Source organism: Phalacrocorax aristotelis, chromosome 12 (genome assembly GCF_949628215.1).
Source record: "Phalacrocorax aristotelis chromosome 12, bGulAri2.1, whole genome shotgun sequence".
Classification (NCBI taxonomy): domain Eukaryota; kingdom Metazoa; phylum Chordata; class Aves; order Suliformes; family Phalacrocoracidae; genus Phalacrocorax; species Phalacrocorax aristotelis.
In genome coordinates this window covers 7,242,673-7,269,991 of record NC_134287.1, presented here as the reverse complement: position 1 = coordinate 7,269,991, position 27,319 = coordinate 7,242,673, and the positions used below count along the sequence as shown (strand labels likewise).

The 27,319-nt window shown below is 46.9% G+C and overlaps 1 protein-coding gene across 11 annotated transcripts in view; it reads right to left on the bottom strand.

The window, feature by feature from the left end:
- The window catches only part of HPSE2 (heparanase 2 (inactive)), a 114,073-nt gene that overhangs the window by 80,700 nt on the left and 6,054 nt on the right, over positions 1–27,319 (bottom strand). For 5 of the 11 annotated variants that reach the window (XM_075108176.1, XM_075108184.1, XM_075108185.1 and 2 more), the window contains one exon: positions 18,281–18,442. The exons of the other annotated variants lie outside the window; for them this stretch is intronic. In XM_075108176.1, the coding sequence (XP_074964277.1) occupies positions 18,281–18,442 (162 nt within the window). The remainder of the gene's footprint in view (positions 1–18,280; positions 18,443–27,319) is intronic. 11 annotated transcript variants of the gene reach the window in all.

The window sequence follows — 27,319 nt, the reverse complement described above, 5'->3', positions numbered from 1 at the left end:
CATCCTCTGCTCTTCTCAGCTGCAAAGAAGAGTTGGAAGCTACAAATCCCTGCGGGGACCTGTGCAGAAAGGAGACAGAGGAGCCCAGCAAGGAAGCATAAAACTAAGGCAGAAAAAGGAATTTTAGGCATGGGACAAATACAAAGTCTTGCCTCAAAGTAAGACCATGACATGGAGGGCCTTCCTACTGATCCAGGTGGAAAATACCCCCATCTAGGAAAGAAACAGAGGAGTTTGACGGTCTGGAAGGGATTTCTAAAGTATGCATGCTTGTATGAAGCAGTCTGTGCATGTGCAACAAACCTAATCCTAAACCTTTAGGGATGTACTAGGCTTGGACACACACAGACCAACTCCTCTGAGATCCTGCATTTCCTTCAAGTGCACTAAAAGCACTTGTATAACACATGTACATTTGGCCCATCCAAAACTCCCCAAGAGTGTACAATCCCTTGCACATATAAGTATGCAGACAAGCAGCAGCTCAAGGGTCCTATGCATGTGGGCATATCCTACATTTCCAGACGTTTGGCAGCCCGTCAGGATTCCTGCATCTGTGGACACATCTGGGCTTCCCAGACATGGGGCAGTCCAGTCAGAGTCTCTGTGCACGCACAGCAGCATGCAAGGCCAGTAGACGCTTGAATCCCCCAAATCTGGCTGGACCATGACAGGCAAGAGGACACCTCTGGGGAAACCTGGGCAGATGGTCACACAAAGAACAGACTAGCCCAGGAGATGCAGCCAGAGGAGGAAGCTGGTGACATCAGCGGTGAAAGACAAGCATGGCAGCCTGGGTCCTTCTCACACCTTCTGCCCGAGGGAAAACCAGCACTTGCATCTCTTGGGAACGGGAACACAAAGCTTGCCCTGCTTCTGGACTATCCTGTCCTCACAAAGAGAAACAAGAGGCATGGAGTTACTCCCAGTCCCTGTGGGGCTGCCAGAAATAACACAAACCTAACATCTCACACCAGCTGGTGAGGAAGACTAATCCAGTTTCAGAAATGACTTGAAAAAGAGCCAAACGTCCCATCCAGTTCTCATGGCCCCCTCCTCCTCCCCCCAGACCCAGTTCCTTTTCTGGCATGATGGTATCCTCAGCACTTGGCTGACAGCGAGCTGCTCCTCACAAACCCGTCTGCCAACCCACCCCGCCGCAGCATGCTTGCCTGGCACTCCTCGGTGCTTTTGACATCCCATGCCATGGCCAGACGCACCATGACAGGGCCTGGCTGTGCAGTGGCCAGACCAGAGGGTGAAGGGGCAGCAGACATGGCAGGGAGCTCCACTCCTTCCTCCCTTCACCCTGCTCCCCGACATTGCAGTTACACTTCTTTCCTTGAATTAGGCATCTCAAGAGCTTCCCTCCTGCCTGTGAACCTGCATTTCTCTCCTTCCCAACAGCCTGCACCTCTTTTGAACCCCGAGCTCCGAAGCCTTCAATCCTCTTTAGAATAGGAGCTTGGTTATATTTTTGTTTCCCACTTATCAAACACCTTCATTGGCTCCACATTCATTTCAAGCTTTTTTTTTTTAGTAATTATTTTCATATTGCAGTATGATGACCAGAGCAGAAGCATCAGATTCACAATAACTGGGTCTGTCTTCATTTCTACCACCAGCTTTCAAGATGAAGGAGTCATTTTGACAGTCGCATAGCTAATTGTAACTAATCCCACCCTTTGTTCAATGATACTGTGTAACCCAAACCAATAGCTGTAAAGCGCTGTTTAATTTAGATGTTGGTGGAAACACAAGGTTTTATTTGCACAGCTGCTATCACATACACCTTGATTCTGCTCCTGCCACCACATCGCTCCCTGTAGCCCTGTCTCACTGTGGCTCCTGCATTAGAAAAACTGCATTAAAAAATAATATATGTAAGAAAGCATTTCCATCTTGAGTCAGTGCAAAGGAAGGAGGCTGGCACACTCAGCAGCCTTCAGGCTGCATGTAAATGAGCCAAAAGACAACGTGTTTCAGAAAGAAGAGATAAGTCCAAAAATGAATTTTAGAAGGGCGAGTTCCTTATGAAAAGATACCCTGCATAACAAGCAGACAGAGTTGGGCAGAGCTAAATTCAAAACATTCCTACCCTGATTTGGTTTGCAAGGTTCCTATCTTCTTCTGTCACACATTATTAAATGCATATCAGAAACAGGATCTGGGATTACAAACAGACTGAGCTCAGGACATCAGAAGACACCTGTCCTATAAATAAGACTCATTTACTAATTCAGAACAACATACACATTTTGCCAACCTCTCAGCCAATAAAAGCAGAAGCCCCAACATCAAAATTATCCAAACACTATTATTTTAAATGCTGAAGTGATTTACATCATCATGACTTAACTCCTCATTTCCCAAATTCTCATCATGCATGTCTGCACTGAATTTCACCAAAAATTAAGCCTTCCTGAAAGAAGCCCATTCCCCTTACCAAAATCCATCCCAACCTCTGAATTGGAAAATTGCCTCTTTTTTTGAAGAGAAGAGCATCAACAACAACCACAAAAAAGCAAAACTTTGAATTTGGAGCTGTTAACTTGGAGCTATTGATTTCTTCAATAGCTTTTTGCCTGTATCCCCACATCCCAGGATTTCAGCTTCAAAACTCCAAAGTTCAGTCACTCAGAACCACAGACTTCCCATGGCAAAGTGCTCAGAAATACACCAGCTTGGGATTTGCACAGAGCTGCAGTGCAGGGGCTCCGATCTGTTGACACTTGGGTTTCTAGGAAAAATTAACAGAAACACGTGCAAGGGTCTGTACAAGGGAACAATGTGAAGCACCGCTTCCAAACAGGTGCAGCCGATTATCTGAGGCAACGCTGAGCTGGAGAAAAAAAAAAAAAAAAAAAACACACACCACACCAAAAAAACCCCAACCACTGTTGTCTTCGCAAATTTTAAGAGCACTAAAAACTTCCAGATAATGGGAAGTCCCCGAAGCTTTTAGAAAGTGTTTTCTCATACTCCGTACCTGGTATGACAGCTGCTTCTTTGCAGCTATGGGGAGTTGTGGTTTTCCATTTGTGAAAATTCAAGTGAAATCTATCATTTTTTGGAAAGAGCCTAAGTCCTGGGGTTCTCAAATATCTTTACAGGTTGAACATTTGGAAAGGATCCAAGACTCCAATCAGAGCCTGAATATGGGGAAATATTTAACTCTCTAAGAAACAGTATATAAAATAAGCTGTTTCTCTGCTTGATGACTATTTCAGGATTGACTAATGACTTGTCGTGGTGCCAAACACCACGGAGATGGCTCAAGAGGATAATTTCTGAAACTTGAATTTGTAACGTTCTATCAAATGAAGACTATTTCTGTGTCAAACCCTAGATCTGGGAATTTATATACAGCAAGATCATAAATGAACTTTTGGACACCAAAGTTCAGAGGTAGCTCTACTACATTTATTCAATGAAATGACTGCTAAATCTTTTTTCTGGGGAACGAACAAGCTTTAAAATAAAGGAGGAAAATAAGACTACTGTATCAAACATAGGTCCCTCCTGGGTAAGCTCTTGCATTTCAGCTGGTTGATCTCTGGATCATGTTTCAGGGAAGGATTTGGTGGCAGCGAGTGAAGACTGCCCCGCTGTCCTGGTCAACACATCACCTCCTCCAGGGAGGTGGTTATGGCAAGAAGCAGCTAAGCTTGCCTAAATTCAGCCACCTCTGGCCAAAAAAACCTGATTCTAAACTTGATATTTCTTATAGTACCAATGCACATCACACCAAGGCCAGGCAGGTTCCAGCCTAGGTAGGGGCTAACTTCAACTCCTCTCTTAACCAGGACAGAACTGGAGCCTGTCGTCCAAGCTCAGCTTTGCTCCCAGCAGAGTGAAGGGTCCACCTGGCCAAGTTACTAGCACAGGCTAACTAATTCAGCTTGGTTTCAGGGAGCAATTAATTGCTGTGATCCCCTCTTCTCCAAGAGGCACAATGTTCACATTACACATTTATTCAGATTATAAGGATGGAAAGGACCATTAATACAACATAGTTTTGCTTCCTGCTCGATAGGGGTTAGAGGACGTAACCTAGTAACCACTACACAAAATCCACAACTTCTGTCTGAAACAGTTTCAGCAGGAGTCTGGCTTTCAGGCTGACAGTGGCTGTTAATCCGCCTCATACTTAGGTAGAAACATTCCAACATTTATTCTCAGCATTATAAATCTGCACATTATTAGCCCAAGGTTGTCCTGTATTAGGCTTTAAATCACAGGTTCTCTTTATGCCTTTCTTTGCTAACATCTTGAGCTATTTGCTCTGAATTTTTCTTCCCCTTGTTGGTACTCGTGCATTATGATCAAGTTATTTTTAAAATTTCCCTAAGTAGATGAATCTTACTAAAACCTTGTCTATAGCTCCATATTTCCAGGATTTGGTCACATTTATTACTCTTTTCTGAATCTTTTCCAACTATACAGCATATTTCCTCTGTTAAAATGGACAAGAGAACTGCACATGGTGCCCAACGCTGCCTCATCAATGCCATCTCCAAAATCAGAGCTCCTCATTAACCCTTACAGGGTTCTGGTTGTGCCTGTCATCTCACCTGTCGCTCTGCTTCTACAGCTCGTGCCCACCCAGCTATTTGCAACACCTCCAACTCCTTTTTCATTATCTGCTTCCACCTCACAAATTTAGCGTATGCTCTTTGGTCCTGTTAAGTCCAAATTTACATTCATCATCAAAACACATGGATGTTTGTTGACCTGTGAAACTATCAGATGCCAATTCCAAGCTCAGAGCTGCACAGGGCTTGCTGCTGCAGGAGCTGGCCAAAGCCAAGTAGCAGATTTTACACCAGTCCCCTGACATGCCGTGCAAGACGAAGGCTTTGGCACAGAGAAGACAAAGATAAAACAGGTGTTAGAGCAGCGATGTCTATTTAATACCTTACCATTTTAAAATAACATTTTACTTGTCACTAGTGTTCAGGGGAGCTGCACCAGGTGGAGGTCAGTGTCATGTGGGTCTTTGAGAGCTTTTACTGGTGCCTGGAGGGGCTGGAGCATAGCTCAATGTTGACCAGGCAGAAGGGGGAAAAGAGGGCTCAAGGTCTAACTGGCAAGAGAGGCTGCCAGAGGACTACAGAGGGAAGGATAAGAGGAAGCTTGAAAAAGGAAAGGCTGCAAAAGCCAAGCACAAGGGTCACGAGGCTACGGTGTGGTCAGATAGCCACCAGAACAGGCTGAGCTCCTGCACGGCAAGAGGGGATGACAGTGCAGCAGCTAGTGTGTGGGAGAAAGGGAGAGAGAGCAGCATGAGCACATTATGAGGCCACAGGGAAGATGCAGCTGTCAACCACAGCCCTGCAGAAAGGCATGAGTGGGCTCAGCAGGGGAGATACACAGAGTTTGGTTTTGGCCAGGCTGAGAAGAGCAGGCAGCCATCCATCACAGAGGCTATGCAGGATGTGCAAGGCTGGCTGGCAGAGGGAGGGAAGGGGTCCCTCTGGGGCATTCCTCACCTCAGATGGTTGAGCTGGATCCAAACCAACAGAGCAACCCATAACCCTGAGGAGAGGAGAACCTGCCCAGGAAAGGAGGACAGCTGCATGGAATGGCATCCATCAGTAGCAGCTCTGGCACTTTGTTCCTATATGCCAGCCTTGCAGAGCACAGAGAACAGCTGTGGCATGGGCCACCTGGCAAACCCTGCCACCACCTGCATGCAAACACTGAAATCCCTTTTTCCTTCTCCCACATTCACCTGCTGAGGGGCTCAGAGACGGGCAAAGCAGCTGCCTTGCAGGTGAGGTACCCAGCAAAACAGACAGTCTTCTGGAGGTCCATCCTTCCTGCCCACGCAGCTCACCCCAAGCAGCATCCTCCCTTGTTTGCTCCCAAGCACCCTCCTCACAAAGACAGACTTGTTCTTTGCAACCTCAGCACGGCTGGTAGAGCATCTCACTCCATGGCTTATGCCAGCAGGATGAGTGAAGTGTCCCAAGCCTGGCTGGCTCTTTGGGACAGCTTTCCCACACCAACCCCAGAGGCCCCATACCCCCCCAAGCTCTCGTGTCACATTCTACGGCAGGCATGAATCAACCCCAGCATCCCGCTCTTGCACCACCACTACCTTCAGGCACCCAGAGCCAGCCCTCCCCACACACACGCTCACAGAAACTAACACCCTTGTCCTGCAAGGGGATGGAAATGTAGGTTAAGTGCCACATGTGTGAGCAAAAGCAGGCAGCTCTGCAAGGCACTACTGCTTGAGCCAGTTGGGCAAGAGGCAGTGCCCACCAACAGGCTCAGACACCGTACCCTGGCATTCCCACTTACACGCGAAGCCTCCATAGGTACATACTTTTACTGCTATGCACGTACACCCCTATGGTTCTAGTCTCCTACTGATCTAAGGACTATCACTGTTCCCAGGTTCCTGTTCTATGTAGTAGATAATAAATACATAATAGTTTAGACCCACAGCTTTCCTGGGTGAGTATGTGCCAGGGAGCACCTAGGAACAATTATACAGGACCAAAAGGTTTCCAGAAGGACCTTCTGCCGTTGGTACAACTGTTACTTTGTCAGACATCTAAACAATTTTTTGGCCTGTGCCCCTCTTCCCAAGCATTAGCCTCCAAACAAATCCCAGAGCTGAATCAGTTTCCTCCATTTAGAGGCTCCACTCAAATTGTTTCTAGGATTCCCATCTTTCCTTCTTTTTACTTTACAAATACATAAATAGTCACATCGTCATAAGAGACAAGTAGAGACTGACTCTTACGGGTAAAAACCAGATGTTTCCCAATCTTCCCTAACAAAGTACTATTTTATATATGGTTCTTCAATGGATTTATAGCCAATGAAGGGATGTTACTACATTAGCTCATGGAGGGGGTGGGTGATAAAAACTGGAAAGGAAGAGCCAGACAAGGAAAAAAGAAGCTATCCAGAGCGCTGCAATTGGAGAAGCATGACAAATGGGCAGCACAGTTTTAGAGGGCTTCGACAGCAAGGCAGATTGCCTGGCTGGGAGTGATTGTCCACAGCTGGAGCATCGCAGAGACCATCTGGTATTTCTTAAACATGCTTTCCCCAGGTGATCCGATTCTTGGAGTGCCCCAGCAAAGAGAAGAAAAAAGGCTTGCGAGTCTCACCCCATTTCCAGGGTTCCCCTAATTAGTTAACAGAATTATATTTGAACCAGTTTCAGTTTCTCCTGCAAAACCTTTTCTTTTGCCACCTTTCCCTGTCTCTCCCCCCCCCCCCCGCCCCGTTGAAAAAGTATTTAAATTCATGGAGGTTTTTTTGCTTCTTTAAGAAAGTCAGTGATTGTGTCTCTTGGCACAGCAACCCAATATAAAACTTAATGAGGTAAAAGGAGATCCAAAATTTCTTTTGAACACCTTGTAACCTCACTCTTCCCCACACCGCTTCTAGCTGCGCAAAGTGTGCATTTCCGCAGGCTCTCACATTACTCTCCCACCCCAGCATATCCATCCCAAGTTCAGGCCTCTGAAAAAGCAGAGTGTAGACTGTGTGTGGGACTGTGAATCTCTTATTTCCAGGATTTTGATCCTTTTCTTAACTTGGATAAATGTTTAAAAAATTTTAACTGTGCGCACCACACACTCCTGTCCCCGTGACAGGGAGGGCTGGCAGAGCAGCAGTACAGCCATGTTTGCTGCTGCCCTCTTGTTTCCCGTAAGACAGCCCCTTCCTGAGCCAGGAGCATCAGGAATCAGCTAACGAAGAAAAGAGCAAGAGAAAGTGGTAAATAATAAATGAACAGACAGATGGAAAAGGGGTTAGAGCGAGCAACTGGAGAACAAGCCTTGGGACCAAACTGCATTCCCACCAGCAGGCAGTGCCCCCACCGAGCAGCGCGGTGCAGGCAGGAGCCAGGGTCCGGACGCAGAGATTATCCCCATCGCTCCCCACCAAGCCAGGCTTACCAACCACGCCTCTCCCCTCTCCTCTCTGTTTTCTCCATGAGTTAGCCTAGCCACAAAGCACAGGTCTGTCAGAGATGTATCCTGCACACCACAGACACACATCCCCGATTCCCAGCTGCAAGCTTCTCAGCAGCACGTAAATAACCATTCCTGTTATTTTTCACAGGGAGAAAATACATAGGGATGGTGGCTGGAGCACTGAAGCTGGCGATACTCCTCCAACTGCAGTGAAATTTGTTGCTGTGACACAATTTGCTAGGAAATATTTTAAAAATGAGGAGACCTCAGATAATTCCCTGCTCTGTCCGCATCAGCAGCTGCCTTCTCAAAGCCTGCATTTGACAAAAGCTAGTGGGACTGTAATCCCAGTCAGAAATACATACACAAGGTGCTTCAACTTCTCCAGGCTGAGAAAAAAATTATTAAATTATTGGGAAGAAAATATTGGACAAAAGAGTCCAAATTAATAAAGTTCATTTTGTTTGTTTTTAGGTGGTTTAGATGGCCAAAATCAGCATATTCCACCACCATGATGGAAGGGGATTTTGCTTGGAAACCTGTCCTTTTGCAGTGGTATAAACAGCAATAACAGAAAACAATAAGCCATGATTGTAAAGCTAAAGAAACAGCAATCAACTCTAAATTAGAAAGTTTAGGCAATTAATAAAGTATTAAAAAACACAATGGAAAATTCATGCCTTGCTGAGTTAACAGTGGGAATTTAAATATAAAGAAGAGAAATATGAACAGAGACACAGACTCATCATTTTGTGCACACAGTGAAATTACCAATGTAATTACAAAAATATATTTATGTGTGCTCTGTATTTGGGAAAAAGATATGATGAACTCCTAAGACAATGATGTACTTCACAGATTACTAATGACCAAGAGAGGTATTAGATAACATCTGCTTTAGATAAACACTGTTAAATCACCCACCCTGGATAATTTGCACCTCCGAGTGCGGTAAGGAGGTCTCTGACCTGCTGATGCTAATTTTTAATAAATCTTGGAATTCCAAGTAATTCTAGAAGGGAGGAGAACCCCAACCCCATGCCGGTGCTTAGGCAGGACTAGCTGACCTAGGGAGCAACGGCCAGTCAGCCTGACAGCAGACCTAGACAATGTAATTAAAAGCCAATATGAGAATCTACTGATAATTCATTATATTCATGTCTCAGCTAATTACCAGCCAACATATGTTGTACAGAATCAAGTCCCGTCTAACCGATGTTACAGCTTGATTTAAGAACTTGCATTATTAGGAATCATTTGGCGTAACTAGATGAATAGAAGTGGCTGATGAGACAAAAAGCTGTCCGTCGCCTGCTTCCCATCCCACAGGATGCAGTGTTTTTACCAGTCATTTAGATAAATATAAGATTCTTAAAGGCAGCTTGCAAATAGCACAAACGTGAGTTAGTAAATAAACAAAACAGCCCCCATTTATCCTGCAATCCAATTTGTGTGGCTAAACGCCCACCACCCAACCAAGCATGCTTTAATTCAGCCAAGCACAAGATAATACATGTATGGGAAAACATTATAGAGCTCCTATCTCCAGGATGGAAAAGTCTGTCCTACACAGCCACAGGACAAAGAAGGAGCTATAAAGGGACTTTGGCAAAGTGAAGCTTAAGGAGCCAAATCTATTCAGCTTATGAAAGAAGAAAATCCACAAGATTCAACTGTTCCTCATAGGCATTACATTAGCACAGCGGGACAGGGGGTTTCTAACCTGATAGCAAGAGGCAACGTGAGTTCCAGGGGTTGAAAGTCAAAGTTAAGCATGATGCTGACAAAAAGAAAAATTATCAGAGGATGAGAAATATCACATGAGAAGGTCTGGGTGATCCTGGGGCCCAGGATAAAAGCAGGGGGTGAAATTCAGTAGTACAAAGGGCAGGTATAAAAACCTCTGTGTAATGTAAGAGTGGAAGGAGCCCAGACACTGGCACACTGGGGGTCTGCTTTAGGCTAAAAAAATCAGGGAGATCAGAAGCACAGGCTTATTGGGAGCATCTGAAACACAGAACCCACTGGTAATTAGGGACCTTTAACTGCCCACACATTTGCTGGGAAAGGAAGACATCAGACATAGCCTTGCATCAAGTTCCTGGAATGCACCAAGAAAAAAAATTGTGAGAGACAGGAACAAAACTAGGAAGGAGGCTCCTCGAGGTTTGATTCCCATCAGCAGAGAAAAACTGGGGAAAAAAACATGAAGGTGGAAAGCACCACAGGCGAGGGAGCCAGAGACAAGCGTTTGTGCTCATTAGGAATAGAAGGGAAAATAGCAGCAGGGTAAATGCAGTGCAGTGTAAGGACAGAGGCTTTAGTAAACTCAGAAGGCTGGCAAGTGAGATTTCATGCAGAACGAAAAGGAGCTCAGGAAATACCGTGTTTTGTAAACATGCAGCAAGATAAGGGAACAAATGCAAATTACCTCAGTATGGGGGTATGATAAGGGTAAGTTACAGACTCCTCCTTTGTGTGCTGCAAACCATGAAGAAAAGGAAAGTCCACCAGGCTAATGCAGATGAGCACAAAGTTACAGCACCAGGAGAGAGGGACAGAACGAAAGAGCCAAGTGTTAAACAGAAGCCGATGGCAGCAGGGATAGCCAGCAGTAACAAGGAGACATTTGATAACTACATCAGTGGGAAGAGACAGACCAAAGAGTTCATCACCTCCTGAGCGGGGAGAAAAGGTTAATAGATTGGTTTATGCCACTGCACACGCCGCAAACCCTTCCAAAGCTGTTACTGCATGTCAGCCCTCCTCCCTCCCACCGAAATCTGTTTTCTGTTAGGTTTATGTGTTTTCTTTACTCTCTACACGGCACCCAGAACTGGCTGGTTCTGGTAATGACATTACATATTATGATGTACATATAATTGCTTATTCTAAAGATCCACAATTTATAAAATATTTTCTCTTGCGAGGCTAGTTAAACTGGACAGTAAATTGAATTTAGTAACTACTGAACACGTCACAAGAAGCCACGTTCCCCACAGTTAGAAAAGCAATATCCAAATCAGATAATGAGAAAGCCAAAGTGTTGCTTAACAGACTAGAAAGTGTCACCTGAAAAAGAGATTCACCTTCATGACCTCTCTCACACACACACACCCCATCAGTGCACAAAAAGTTGTAAAACTACTAATTAGGGCAGGAGGAGGCAGGGGATCCCAGGGGTTTGGCTCACAGCTGTCTCAGGAAGCAGAGAGGTATAAACTGGGACACAATTTCACAACAGCCAACAGTTTGCAGAGTTGCAGAGACAAAGCTGAAACGTTTAATGCTTTTGTTGGGTCAGACTTCATGAAAAAGGATAACTAACACCACAAAATTAATACAGTCAAAAGCAGCAGAGTGGAAGTGTAAGGCATAGTAGCACTCGATCAGAATTAAGATTACTGAAGTTTGATGTTGTCAAATAGGCTGAAGTCCATCAGCAACTCCCTCTGGAAAATTGACAAATGAGATTTCAAAATACTGGAAGAGGGTAAATATAGTAGCTATATTCAATAGGTTGAAAACTCAAGGAAATTACAGGCCAGTCAACAGAACTTCAATTCCTGGAATTAAATTTTGAGAAATCAAACAATCCATCTGCAAGGAAGGGCTAGAAACAATAGCCCTGCCACAATGAGTCAACCCACCTTCTCTTTGACAGAGCACAAGGGTCTTATATGCAAGATAAAGGCAACAAATGTTACCTTTACTTTCATAAGGCTTTACCTCCAGCTTTGCATAACATTTTAATTAGGAAAATAGAGTGTAGATGAAACTCCATAGTGGGAACACACAGCTGGTTGGGAAATGGTACACAAAAGTGCAGGCATGAACAAGCGATACTGTACCAAAAAATCCATGATTACACAGGAGAGTCATGCACAAGATACATGAAATAACCCTTCTGCTCTCCTCAGTCAAGAAAGGCCTTGGCTACAATACTGGGCTCATTTCAAGGCAACGCATCTCAAACAGTCCAGACCAAGCAGAGAGCCCAAGGGACCTCAACAAAACACAGAACCATAAAAAATTTTGAAGAGGGCTGAAAGGGACCTCAGGAGGCAGAACCAGCCACGCATGTGTCATTCAACTTGAAAATAACATGGCCAAGAGGAAAGAGTGAAAGAAAGGCAGTTGTTCAGTGTAGAGAATAAAAGTCTTTGGGGAAACAGGATAACAAGCCTCAAATATGTAAAAGATTTCTGAAAAGAGGAAAGGAGTGCTTTAAGCTGCTTTCCATGTCCACAGGGACAGAACATGCCATAATGGGCTTAAACTGAAGCAAGAGATTTAAAAAAAACAACTCCATAATGACATAGATGATTACGCCCTAGAGCTGATCACAGAGGGAGAGGACATCTCTCCTATCACAGGAGGCTTAAGAACAAGGATAAAGCCACACCATTTGAATCAGTGATGTCCCCTGGGGAATGCCGGTGCCCACCACTGAGATCCAGCAACCTGCTGGCTTTACAGAGACATGCCCAGAAATGCAATGTATTTCAGCTATACATCAAACAACCTCAGAAAGCTGCGTAGTAAAAACAAACAGCCACTTTGCTTCAGAATGAACTCATGTAAACAACTGATAATGGCACAAAAATATTCATTTATGAGACATGGGTTTTCACAGTTTATTTTTCCCAGCACCATCCCCTCAGTTCTGCTCCTGAGGCCTCAGGAGGCACCTGCAAACCATCCTCAGAATGGACCTGGCAACTCTGCTGGTCATTAACTATGGGCTCGGTTCAGATATTGTTTTAATGGCACGTTCACATTTTTCAGGTCCCTTCCTCCCAGGAAACTGCTCAGTGTTTCACAGCAGTCCTCTCTCCCTGTCTCTTTCCTATAGGAGCTGATGACATTATTGTCTTCCCCTTGCTGACATGACTTCTCCACCAGTACCTCAGCTAATCACAGGTACCAGTACCTGTGCTTATCAAGGAGACAAACTCAAGGAAGTTATCTTCACTGTGTATTTAGCTCTGAATGCTGCTTTTTCTTCTTCAGCCCCGACAAAGGGTTCAAGGCCCCCCCCAAATACTGTCTGTTTTTCCAACTGTATCAGCTGGTCACATAGAAGATATTGCCTCTCTTTATGCACCTTTCCCCAAGTGGAGTCCAGGTACAGCTGATTTGTCACGGAAAAGGCTAGAAGATGCCCTCTTGAGGTCCTTTTCAGATCTATTTCGTACAATGCTGTGGATACATATATATGTATAACATAACGGGCTGTGATATACAGAAGAGCAGACAGCCTGTCCCAAAAGCCACTTGCAGGCCCATTGCAAAGCCCCAGAGAGCACTTTCCTTGAAGGACAGCTGGAAAGCAAGTGCAGCACGGACCACCCCGATGCAGCACCCAGTAAAGCAGCTATAATATGTATCACTGCTGTGCAAACCACAGAACTTGTAGGCTGCTGATCCCAAACACAGTGCCAAAAAGGCAACGAAGCTGCATCTACCTCTGCAGTAACCCTCCCAGGTCCCATCTCACAAGGTAGCCCTCCCTCTAGCCCCCACAGAGTTCACTATTAACTGGCGATAAAAACATATCTGGGGAAAACTCCAGCAACAACAAGCAGAGCAGCCTTTCTGCCCAGCAGTACAGGCACCAAAAGCACAGCCAGCCTCACGCCCCGCTCTCTCCACAGACCCCCTCACAAAAGCAGCCTCTGAGCCACAGCCCCCTCCAGACCCAGCACCCCACAGGACAGGTCCTGGGCCCTGCAGACATGTCCTGCTCCAGGACCACCATCTCACAAACCCCACAGCATTCAGCAGGGATCACAAAACCACCAGGGGAGGTTCCCAAGTGCAGGAAACACAAATGTCACAGGTGCTTGACCTGAGCCATGTGATTCTCTGCCAAGGAACAAGCACAACTGCAGCTCTCGCTGTCTTTGGGGGAGAGGAAAAAACCCCTATTTTTGTGGGGCAGCTTCTCTCTTGCAAGCTCTTCACACAGACACGCTACCCTTATCCCTGCTCCATGCCACCCTATGTATGATTGCTCTGCAGTAGCCACACACATGCTTCTGCTCCTGCATAACCTGCTTTTCTCCCACTCTACCACCATTGTGCATCCCTAGGTAGGAGAAGCTGACATGTGCCCTCCCTTATCACCACAACCTCACACACCTGTGCCACTTACCCCAGATAAAGAAGGTCTCTGCCTGGTTACTAACATCTCCAGAAGTAGCCTTTCGTAAGTAAAGCCTTACAGAGAGCTCACAACAGCTGTTACAGCTGAGTTATCTAATGACCTTAACAGGGGTAAGGGGATGCCAATGTAAAACACCTGACTGCACTGTTGGACACAAACAGTGAAATGTGCCCTTCGGCAGCTGTCAGCAATGTTCCTAGCACCTCCCACCTGATTTTAAGCTCACCGTCTTGCCCAGTGCAGCTGGAGGATAATCTCTGCTAGCACCCTCAGCAGGGTGGGACTGTGGAGGATCAACTGGGAGCACTATGTACCCTGTGGGGAGGGTCTCCTCCCTTAACCACTGCTTGTAAAGGCTGCGTTGCATGATGTGACAGGTTGGGGGGCTCCCAACATGCACCCTGTGGTCTCCTCACTTGCTTTTCAGTGCAGATGTGGTGGGGTAGGACAGGCTGGAGAGCTGTCATCACCAGTCTCTTGATGCAGTGAAGTAACCTGCATTGTAGGTTGAAGCAGAAGGTAGAACAGAAAGAGGAGACGTTTTTCCACTCTTCAGAATGAGAAGCCGGGCATTACTTTGTTTCCTCAGGCCAGGAACTCCAGAAAGCAAATTTATGGTTTGTCCTTGTGTCTTCAGAAGCTCAGTTATACTTAACACTTCACATTAATACAGTTTTTCACATATCTATTGATATGAGCAATTCTCTCTTCTGTTAGGCCTAATGGGTTTTACTTAAAAACAGTGCAGAAACCTGTGGATATCTAATCTCTTAAAGTACAAACACAGTACATGAACCAAGCCCAAAATGGCACCACAGATGGAGAGTTTCAGATTTAATCTATTAAAGATCTGACTGCTGCTGCCCCACTCTCCACAATCCCAGTCCCTAAAACCTGCATGTGTGTTGTGTCTCCGCTGCCTCGGGCAGTTCCTCACACCTCATCTGCTGCCAAGCCAATGCTGTGCATTCACCCCTCAGCTCCAGGGCTCCAAAAGCACCTTACTGTTACCTGGACATTTCTCCTGAGGGCTGCACAGGAGGGGAGCCTGCTGTGATGATTGCAACTTCTACTTCTGCTGATACAAGCAGTGTTTCTAGTGAAAGATTCCACTTTCTCCTCCCCTATCCCACTGCAGGCGGAGCTGAGAGAGCCGGTTCCCAGAGGAGAGCAGGTGATGCTGTGCACTCTCCCCCTGCTCTGCTACAGACTCACCTGAGAGCATCAGAGATGCTGATCTGTGAAACGAGACACCTATCTCTGAGCACCAAGGGGGAAGCAGCAAAGATTAATAAGCTTCAAAATGTCACACAGCATTTAAATAGTACTGTCACAGACCAAAGACTATCATTCATCTCAGAGAGGCAGGCTTGGTAAGCCTAGAAAGATCACGTACAGAAAGCAAATGCAAGATGCAAGAGAAAGCCTGCAGACAGGAGCCGAGAAAAGCTCATACTTGTCTAGAGAAACCAAAGTGGCCTAAGCCAGAGTCTAACATGTGTTCCTGGAGGAACAAGAGCCAGAAAGACTGCCTGGTTTCCCTCAGTCTCAGTTATGTCTTAGCACAAAAAAACACATTTCATTTTAAGACACCCTCTTACCTTGGAGGTACCTGCTGCTGGGAGCAGCTTAAATCCCAGTGCAAAACCACAACCCTGCCAGATTGCTGAGATAAGGAGCACCCTGGGAACCTTGTGCAACTGGTAAATAGATTTGAAAAAGCCCCCGATTTACATTGATGCTACAGGGACTGCAGAATCACACTCCCTGCACTTTAAGAGCTTTCATTCTTAAAGCCACGAGGATACTGCATGGAAGTTTGATGGCAGGATCACTTGCCCACACTTGCAGACAGCGTGGGAGGCCTGATCTAGCTGCTCATATAACTATGTTGTCTGGGAGGAGGAAGAAGAGATGGGGACTTTTTATCCAAATCAGTGGTAGTGGTAGTAGCACAGGAATAAAGATGCCTCACGGTGCCTCACTCCCAAGCTCTCCTAGAATAGCTATCCCATCGTAAAGCACCTTAATTCTCATTTGACTTTGGGCAAGAGGCTCCATTTACATTTCTTTGGTATAATTAAAGTGCTGCAGGAACTAGCAGTAGTAGGAGCCCCTCTCAGAGGCGTGCGGTTGAATATTCCTCCAGTCTGGGTTGGATACTGAGTACTGAGGGTCATCCACAGTACATGCACTGCATAAGGCCAAGTGACTCCTGGATACAGACCTCCAGGGAGGAAACACTGTTCTCAGGGATCCCCTGGATACTCCATCCCTGGAAACTTAGTCCTTCACTATCCCTCCCCAAACCAGGTTTGGAGCCTTGCTCCTAAACCTCACCCCATGTAACTTGCTGCTGATCTAGGGTCTCTCTACAGCACTGTGCAAAACACTGTGCAGAACAAAAAGAAGTCCTCAAGCAAACTCTGGCTGACTGAATTTTGAAGGTAAGGAATGCCCTTCTGCAACAGATGTACAACCCCCTCTGCCCACCCCAAACACCAGATCCATCATGGAGAAGGGAAATATTTACACAAGTTAGTAGAGTTCCAGTTAAATATTATGCTTAGCTGTCTAGAGTCCATGTTCTCAGACTATGCCTATGAAATAAAAGATTAAACTTCATAACAATTATGAAGTTGCTCTGCTCACATTCAAAGGGAGTTAAGGGACATTAAAATAGTTCTTTGGGTAATATTCCAGTGAAATTGCTCTCTCCTCCCTGGGGAGTTAGAGCTAAAACCTTCTGAACTATCCTGTAAACACACTTGGAAAGGCTAAGAGCTGAGCTGATAACCAGGTAGCACCTCTGCTCTGCAGGTTCTGTAAAAAATGTGAGCAATGCCGGAGAGCTTTTGAAGCAGTGAGAGAAGGAGGATAGGGGAGAGCAGCTTCTCTTCTCGAGGGAAGTTTGTTTAGTGGAAAGTAAGCAAGTTGTCAGGGGAAAAGCCGACAATGTTGATTCCAGCAGTTTTACTGGGAATAAACAGCCAAGTGGATTACATTACAGAGAATGAGAAACGGCTCAGAGGATCCCATTTAAATGCTGGGCTTTCAGGAATGATGCGATTTAGCCACTCTCGTGGCCCCGATGCCCACAGCTCCCCGGGGATGAGCTCTCTGCCAGACCTGATATTGCCATCCCACCTCTGTAGGGTCCCCAGGAGGGCCAGCACAGCTGATGTCCCCAGGAGAGAGTTGGAGTTCACTGCTGGCCCTGGCGAGGATGATGCAGACCTGTGCTGGCTTAAAGGCAGAGGCCAGACATCGAATTAGGAAAAGCAGCAGAGTGGGGGAGGTTGGGCAGGACCCGCTTGCCTCTCCCAGCCCAGCAGCAGGGGAGGGCCATCACAGGGCTTGCCATCTCCTCCCCAGCCAGAGCACAGGGCCCTCCCTCCCATAAGAACTGGATGCCTCCCTCCCTTTCACAGGAAAGGACCCAGCAAGAGGAGAAGGGGATCTTGTTTGATTTATTAGTCTCTTCCTCCTTCCCATCGTCTGTGGCTCATCCAGCTGTAGTGATAAGGAGAGCAGCTATGAAAGGACACTGCTGGCTGCTGGAATCTCATCCTTCTGCCTGCTCACTGCCTGAAGACATCAGTCCTTTACAAGCACCATTAAATGTGTATCCAAAATGTGGCAGTCTCCTCCATCCTTTGAGATTCTGTTCCCTGGATAATACAAACAGTTGCCAGAAAAAGAGTATCCTCTCATCTCTGTCTGGGCCATTATCCCTTTATATTTGCTCTTTAATATTTACTGGGTTCACACAAAGTGCATGCTCTGGAAAGAAAAAAAAAATCAGCTGCAGCTTAAAGGACTCCAAATTTAGTAATTGCTGCAGCCCCATCGACGTGAAGGGAGATTTCTCCAGCACTTCACGTGCCATGGTATTCTGCTTAGGTCAGACTGCAGAAAACGTTCTGTCCAGGGGCACCAAATCTGGAGTGTCTGCATAGGTGCCAGCCGCAGAGGCCTTATGAGTCCACCACAAGTTCCTGCAGGTCTGCTCCCTCCCAGCACCCAGTAATCTTGGTAGGAAACAGAGGCAGTCAGAGAGATGCTGATTCATATAGAGGTGAAGCACCCGAGGGTTTTAACACACCTGTGAGTTAGCAAGAACTAGCCCCAGCTCCTGGCTCCAGAGCTGGTCTTGCAGCCTTACCTGTTAATGTGAGGTTGCTGTATGTGTTTGAAAACTGCTCCTTTAACAAAACCAAGTGCATCTGAGCTGCCTTTTCCCTCTGTAGCTCCAACATTATGTCAGGATGCTGGGCGATCTTACAGCCTTTCTGCTTATCCAGGGCAATGTCGCTGCGAACAATGTCTACAGCAAAAGGGAAAGAAAAAAGGGAGATGGCCAAACCTCAGCTTTCATTTTCACCAGACACTTGGATCAGAACCAGCCAACATGACAGCCACACAACCATCACTCAGCAAGAGCAACCCAAAAAAAGGGTCCAAACCCCTGGGATCCACGTATCCAAGGAACCTCCTCTGCTCAAGTCTCCTTTTCTCCCACAGAAAACTCAAGTCACTAACTTTAATATGCTAACACAACCTACAGCCCCTTCCACCCTTCACCCCCCTAGCAGCTGATCTCTTACAGTGACGACCCCTCCCTTGCAAGAAAGTGCAAAAGTCTCCCAACGTTTACAATATGACTCTGTTCCTGGTGTGTTTGATGCTAAATAATGAGAAAAGACTAAATCCCATTCTGGTGACCCCTGGCTTCCATTTACCCTTGCCTGTCAAAGAGGTGATGAAGAAGGCTTGTTCTCACCTTGTTTATCCTCACTGCAGCTATCACAGCTAGAGTTAGGTCAGCATGGCTTATGACAGGTCTCTGCACACTTCTAACTCCTGACATTCAATTCAGGAGGCAGAATGCTTATTTAACAATTGTTTTCTCTCCATATGAGTGTTTTATAAGTCATATTGTGGAATAAGAATAAGATATTCCCTCTCCTAGAACTATTCACCGGCTGGGGAAATGCAAAGATGGGGGTAGCAGGGCAGAACAATAATCAAGTGAGATGTGTCCAGTCTAAACTCTAAACAGGAGGGGAGTGGTGCAAACTAGTCCTTGCAAGGTCCCTTTCTGAGTTTAATAAACTCTGTAACATGCTCGGATCCACAGGCACCATATGCTGTGCCTAACTCTTACAAAAACCTTAGGCGGCCAGCAGTGATAAGGAAGGATGGAAGTTGAAGTTCTTCCACCATATTGCATGAGGTCACCCCTTGTATCACAAGGTAGTGCTTTGCTTGCTTTAATTCCCATCTAGCTAGAAGTTTCTGAAGGAGCTTGTTGTCAGAAGACAGTGATGTCTTACTCCACATATGCTCCCCAGCTCCATTATTGTTACACACATCAAGAAACATTAAAGTTGTTTCCAATATTCATGCCTCTATCTTTCAAGGTTTCAAATCTCAGGTTCATCAAACCTAGCTTCAAAGCTCTGCTATATCTTGGGCTGGCAGGGAACCCCGTCCAAAGGTGCAGTGGAGGACTGGAAGCCACATTATCTTCCTGTCTCCGAGCCTCATCCTAGCTAGAGTCACTACACTTGTCTTGCCTTGCTCTATCTGTCTCTTTATGGCATAGTTTGGGATTGACACAGCTTCTCTAAAGCCTGGCTAAAAAAGACTGCTCGGAACAGTAATGTCATAAAAACACCTGTGTTCTGTAGTTAGGGACACGAGTTCTCTCCTACACCCACAGCTAGCATGCTCAGGAGTGGAGATAGGGCAACAACAGGCTAGCATGAAAATACGACTCAGTATTTCCACATCCAGCACAGGGGCTTTCACGTGGAGAGATGAGATGGAGAAAGAGGAAGGAGTAACATTCCTTTGCAGATGATGGGCACACACATCCCAACCATGTGCTTTTGGAGCACAACCTCTTAGGTAGGCACTGAGTAAGATCTGGGCCTACCCAGACTCTGCCCAACTAATGGATGATATAGTCCTGAACCCCTGTTGTGTGAGATATTTGTAGAGCCAAAAATCGAGAAACCTAACCTTATCACTCTCCCGCACCAAAAAGGCTGTTACTACAGCTACTTGCGTCACCTGGAGCTCACGAATAGTCATTCACCTTCCTGGGTGATGGATTTCCTTTTCTACAGAACTGAATGCAACAGTTGTACACCCTCCACCCCAAAGGCAAAATGGAGCAAAACACATCAAGGAGGCCCTGAAGGAGGAGACTGAGAAGCAGAGAGGTCTGAAGCTAGACAGTCAATACACTGTCTCCAATCCTCTTCAAACTGCCACAAGGGAGTCCAGGCTGGGTCAGAACAAGTTTTTTTCCTAAAAGGGATGGAGGGCTCCTAAGACCCAAACCAGGGCCAACATGGACCCACGTGGAGGAACCATTGGTCTGGGGCCAGGGTCCCTGCCCTCCTGGTCAGGGGCCAGGACAGCACCTTGGAGAGTGCAAGGGGAGGTGGCATCGGGTCTGCACCACACCCCTACCTCCATCTTCGGGGGCCACAGGTCACAGCAAACACATGGATGGCCAAGGGATGGCCCTGCGTGCACTGTCAGAAGGGTCTGGGGACAAAGGGCAGGTCCAGGGAACCAGAACCAGGAACGAGGGGCAGGAGCAGAGTTTGGAGTCCCATCCCTAGGTGATGAGCTGCTGTGACAGGGATTAGCACAAGGAAGTCAAGTCACATTCAGACAAATCCCTGGTGTTTCCTTAGATGTTGAGGTCTGGAAGACGACTTGCAGGGCACAGAAAGTGGGGCACTCTCTGGCAGTTGTCTTCGTGGGGTTCTCAGAGAGCTGCCACTGCAGACATTCAGGAAGCAGAGGCAAGGTATGCAAGGCCCTGGCTTCTCAGATTGATGAAGGACCCAAGAAACTTGCCGAAGACATAAAAATGGAGGTGGACCTCACATTCATTACAGATCCAGCTTAAACGGTGGGCAGATGTCTGGGATATGGAGGTCCCCAAATACTCAGTGCCTGGTCATCCAGATCCCACTGGGCCATGCTCGGTGCAGAGGAGGAGGCAAGGGCATCTTCTTACCACTCTTCTGAACCAGCAGCACCAAGGGAAAAGGGCTGGCAGGCTACAGCTGTTGGAGGCTCCGGGAAAATCTCAGCAAGAGTACCCCAAGGGAAACAGCCAGCAAGGAGTCCTCAAAACTTAAAGGAAGAGGCAGAAAAGGGAAAGACGCAAGGGGTGAAAGGAGGAGGGTACCCCAGGAGGTGCTGGGCGGGGCAACCCCCGCCGAGCAGGAGCTCCAGGAGGAGGACACTGCCTTCCCGAACGTCAATTAAAAAAAAATAGAAATAAACTACCCAGAAAAACACGAATCCAAGCAGCTCTTGCCAGAAGTGCGAAAGAAGAACTCCAGATGTGGGAGCCCCAGAGGACGCCAAATGGTTTCCAAAGACGGCAGACGACGAGCTCTGCCCCGAGAGGGGCCGGGGCCGTGCCGGGCCGGGGCGGGCCGTGCCGGGTCAGTACCCTGGCCAGCTCAGCCTCCCGCCGCGGCGGCGGCGGCGGCGGCGGCGGGGCCGGGCGGACCCCGGCGGCGCGGCGCTCCGGGACGGCCCGGCTGCGGCGCGGGTCCCGCGGTGCCGGGTCCGGCAGCCGCCGTGCGGTATGGCGGGAGCACACCCGTGTGGCGGTCCGGTGAGCTGCGGCTGGCGGCAAGCACCGGCGCTCGGAGGGGAAAGCCCGGCGGCGGCGGCGGCGGGGGACGGACACCCGCCTCGGCACCCACCCCGCCTGCCTCCTGCTCGCCGGGAGCGGCTGGGATGCCGGGTTCCTGCTGGAGCTCTCCCCTCGCCAGGCTGCCAGCCCTGGGTGGAGGATGCTGCTTTACAAAGGCTGCGTTGTGTTTCCGAGAGCTTGCGCGTTTCTCTACCACGCCTCGGGATCTGTACAGCTTACGCACACACCGCCTAAGGAGGTCACCAAATCTACCAACGGAAATCTTGAAGAACAAGTTAGAAAACAACCTTCCGGAGCAACACAAGCACAGCAATCCCATCCCAGGGCAAGATGCCCGTCCCAGGACTGGCTGAGCAGTCCCCTTTCAGAGAGTCACTTGCACCAAGCGGTTGCACTAACCATTTCCCACCATACAAGTAACAGGCCAGAGAGCTCCCAAGCTGTGAAGCACCAGGATGGCACACAGCACACAGAGATGGCCCCCAGGGAGGGTTTCCCTGACCTTCAGAGTGAGCTTCTGCACATGGGAATTTACACAGCATCAGCGTGGCCTGTGTGCATGTGCCCGTCCCATGGCTCATGCCACCCTCCGCCCACAGCCAGCTCCCTTCCAGGAATCACTGGAGTCACGGAGCAGACATGAGCTATTAGAGCTAATCAGCTGGAAGATGGGAGGAGGAGGGCACAGCCCCAGGTTTACGTGGACAGGGCAGAGGGATGTGGTTACGGTCAGAGGGAGGTGTGACGGAAGGGTGAAGAGGAGAAGTAACTCTCATCTGTGTGTGCGAGCACAAGCGCTTCCCACAGCCATCACCACTGCAGCAAAAGCCACAGCCACCACTGCTGTGGCACCAGAGCAAGCTGAGTTTGCCCATCCTCCTCATGGGACTGTTTGCTTCTGCTTTCCAGTCTCAGAAAATGAATTTTAAACAAACAAACAAACAAAACCCCAACAAACTATTTCATGCTAACAAAAACTAAATATTCTCACTAAAAATTGGAATATTAGAAGATGGTGTTAGTGCAGAAGTTAAAGGTATGTTTAATGCATCACCAGGAAAAAACTCCTATGAATAGCAGGTTGCCAAACTTGTAAAACCCCTACTTTTTAAATCAACACATTTTAAAATGCTTTAAACACCAGATTTGCCTGCTGAAATTATTATAAAATGCCCAGTGACTACGAAATTGGGAACAAAACTTCTATTTAGAAAGCCTGAATATTTCTCAAGCCAGAAACTGCATCTTCATCATGTCTGTCTTCAATAGGCAAATTTCTAATACATTAGTATTATTCCCATCATCTAGCTGCGAAAAAAATTCCCTGATGAGTTCCACAAGTTACTTCCCACTATATAAAAAAACCCAAACATATTTGTTTGTTTTATATGTGTTTATTCCGCTGAATGCTCCCTATTCCTTGTGTCATGAAAACAAAGAAATAATCATTCCCAAATTGTCGTCTTTGTGTGGCACTGAGTTCACAGCATTTATAATATCCTCAGTCAGTTTTTCCAAGCTGAAAAAAACCTGATCTCTGTGACTGAAAGCTGTGACTTCGATCACTCCTATCACCCTATTCTGCATATATATATCCTTTTACTGATTAGTATGTCATCACCTAGTTTGCTTATGGCATAAGAATTTTCTCAATGGGTTTCTGCAGTTCTTTTTTAATAATTCCTAACATTGGATTCACTTTTTACTTCCCTAAATCTATGCAGAGACCAATCCATAATAAATTCAAAACATTTTCCCTGAATAGCAACTGCTAATGTAAAACCCATAGCTGTATACAAAAAGCCACATGCATTTCCCCCGTGCATGTAACTTTGCATGAATCACTTTAAATTCGTAAGGAGAAGATGTAGTATGGAAAGAAGTGTGGAACTAGCAGAAATATGTAATGTTTTTTAGAGAATTTAGGATGGTTATTATAAACAATCAAACTTATAACCATAGAAATCTTTCATCTCACCCATACACCAGCAAATAGCTAACAAATCAGGACCTAATTGCTTGCATGGCCATTTCCTGCAGTCATTAAAGCAATTTTCATGGATGTTTCTAGTAAAACAGCTAGAAATTTAAAAAGAAAAAAATGATATAAACAGGTAATCTTTGGAAGTATCTCCTGCATAGGCAGTATCTCCCTTGTGTAAGGTGATTTCTACAGCCTCTTTTTTCAAATTTCTGAGAAAACAACTAAGCACTGGAGCTCCTTACACAGAAATCCCTGCCAGGCAGAGCAGGTGGCAGCTCCTTCCCTGCAGCCATGGTCCCTGGGAACTAGAGACAAGGAGGCTGCCTCAGAGTTCACGCCAAGGCATGGAGCAGCCCGAGGTCTGGCCAATCCCAGAAGACCGAAGGACATCAGAGGATCTACCCGTCTTTGGGACCGAGGGCTTGCAATGTCTGAAATGCTGCAGCCCTCCTGAAGGAGCCGTTTTAAACACTCGGCGAGCGAAATAACAACTGTTTCCTCTGCAAGCTCTGAAAGGACAGGTGCCTAAACTGTTGAGGGACACTTAGGCAGACAAAAAGGGACTCTGGGTGACCAGAAACAAAAGGTGATTCCTTGAATTGGCCAGAGCCAACACAAGGAAAGCAGCAGAAAGACTCAGCATAGAGCAAAATGAAGGCATGGGGACCAACCCTTTTGGTGGCAGAGAACCAAGCAATGTGCTTCACCACCTTCGGGACACAGTTTTGCAGGATTTAATCTGACCGAGGCTGAGGCTGCTGCAGTCCCACCTTTCACTGCAGGTTTTCTGTTCCCAGCACTGTCCTCTACACCTCCGTGGTCACACACATTGGTTCAGGCAGCTGAACAAGCTGAAGTGCAATCACCTTTCCACCATCAGGTTTTGGCCACCTGAGTCCTCTGAACTGACCCACCATGTAAACTCAGGCTCCAGGCATAGGAGAGGGTAGGAACATGCCAGAGGGGACAGAAAAATGGGAGCAGCAGCCCTGGCTGAGGTCAGCCCCAGCGCTTGTGCAACCACACACATATAAAGGAATCTTCAGGTCATTTAGCATTTATCATCTTCCTTTCCATCCAGTACTTAAGACCCTTGCACATACTCTAAAAGCACAGCATCCTAGAAGCTGCCTGTGCAATACAGAATGAGCAAGGGTGAAATGATGCTCCCACTGCTGCACAAGCCTCAAGGTTCAGATGCAGTGCCAGGTTTCTGGAGGCATCTGAAGGAATTGATCCCAAGCTGAGGGGACAACCAGGAAACCTATGCCAGGATTACACAGCATAATGTGAAATTTCCCACACTATATGGCATAATCTCCTGACTAGTATGGAAGACATAAGAAACATGTCTTTTTCCAGTTTTTTTGTGGTAATTGGCCATTATTCCAGATGCCCAGTATCCTCTCCAAAAAAGGAGATAAAATAAAAGGAAGTAACTTACCAGCTATTAAGGAAGTATTTTTTAAATGTGTTGTCCATATGCACTTCAGCTCAGAAACTTTTCTGACGCACTACCTACAGCATGCATATGTGCTTCCCTTCCCCTCTCCCTCCCATGACCCACACAGGGCCACGCTGGCTGTGTGTGGTAAACCTCCTTTGGTCTCTTCTCAGCCACACAATCCCAATAGGCTACGCAAAGCCTGAGGGGCAGGATGGAGAAGCTGTGCGCTGGGCCAACACATCTCAAAGGACTCCAACTATGAGTAACCTCTTTTTCCCTTGAGCTTTGCTTCACAGCACATATGCACGGGGGAAACTCTAAGAAAAATTTATGCCACCACAGGTTGTCCAAAGCTGGTCTGCATGCCTGGGAAGTGGCCAACGAGGTTCCACATTAGCCCACCAAGGTCATGCTGTGGCACCAGCAGGGAGCTTCCAAAACGGGCTCTAGGTTCAGGCACTGTGACGGCACCTGCCACCTTGCTGAACCAACAGAAAAGACCCCAGGTCTCTACACCACACATAACACTCCAACGCCAAGCTTCAGGGCAGCACGCGAGTCAGGCTTTAGCACACCCAATTTCAGAAGAGGTTTTGTACCAGCAACTATAGCCTGGGCAAACAGGTAGCCCTGTGCGTTTGCTCCAAAAAGGAGAGGCTCAAGCCTGTTTTCCTGGAGACCAGTATTTCTTATTGTACCATTCCTCAAAGCCAACTGGACCTTGGCAAAGTGTGAGGCAGTTGAAAGGACAGACCAAATGATTGTTTGGTAGACAATCCAATAGCAAAAGGAGAAGCACGTCTACTACATAGACTGAGCATGAGACCTTACATCTTGGTACCTGCCCAAGAGATCAGACCTGTGCCTATGGCAGGAGAGAAACACATCTCCAGATAATGAAGCAAAACTCTCAGCGCAGCTGGTGAAGCAGCATGAATTCAGTGGGGAATATACAGAGAAACACCATTTAAGGGACAGAAAATTATCTCAGGCTAAAAATATTACACCTCGTGATCAACAAATGTTAAAAAGTCTCTGGCACAGCCCCACCTCCTGGTACCATAGAGCTTGACATACGTTAAACTGGTTTTCTCTTTCTAACAGACCTCAGGCTGGCCAATGCCATATGCAAATAGGGTGGACTCCAGGACTAATCAGGCGAAACATGGTCTGCACAGAATAGCAGTCACCTGGCACACATTATACATGGGGGGTTAATATAACAGATTAATTAGATGATCTTCTACAAGTTCAGGGGGTACATATAGCCATGCTAGCATCAACAGGGGCCGCACACCCTATGGCTCATCTAAACCATAGGCAATTGCTTTTGCAAGTTGCTCTGTCAGGTATGGACAAATCTGCCACCAGGTGATGAAATTTCTGTGCCAGCTTTATATGCAGTGCTGAAACAAGTTGTCACATGTACCCTCTTCGTGGGCATCACAGGCTGCCACCGCAGCTCACTCACCACTCTGTTACCCTTACTGCCCAAACATGACTGGTCTGGACTGGGCTAAGGCCGTTCAGAGTTACAAAGGAAAGGAGCCGTACACACCTGGTATTACACAATACTTCCAGGTCTGTACTTCCAGGAAGAATTTGTACAAGAAAGGAATGACCCTGAAGCCTAAAGGAAAAACCTCATTTCAGGAAAATGAAGCCCATATTAGATACAAGTCAAAAGCAGCTGCTATGACCCTCACAGAGCACCCATGCTCTCTGTGGAGGAAAGGAGAGGAAAAAGATGGGCCAGTGAACCCAAAGACAGATCGAGGTGAAGGCAATTTTCAGAAGGAGGAAGTATGCATGGCTGTAACAGTTTGAAAGGGAAATAAATATAATTTGAAATGGACGGGGAAGAGTAGGATGAATATCTGAGGAGGTCAGATTGTCAGGAAGGTGGAGCTCTACAGAGATACAAAAGACCATCAAAGACAGCAGTGAAGAATACCTGATCTATAGGTAGCAAGGATCCCTACACAGGGATTCATTAAAACTCCAGCAAGCATGGCCACAGTGCAAAGTATCCATGAAGGATGCTGCAAAGCAGTCCTGTTGCTGCTCCTGCCCGTCC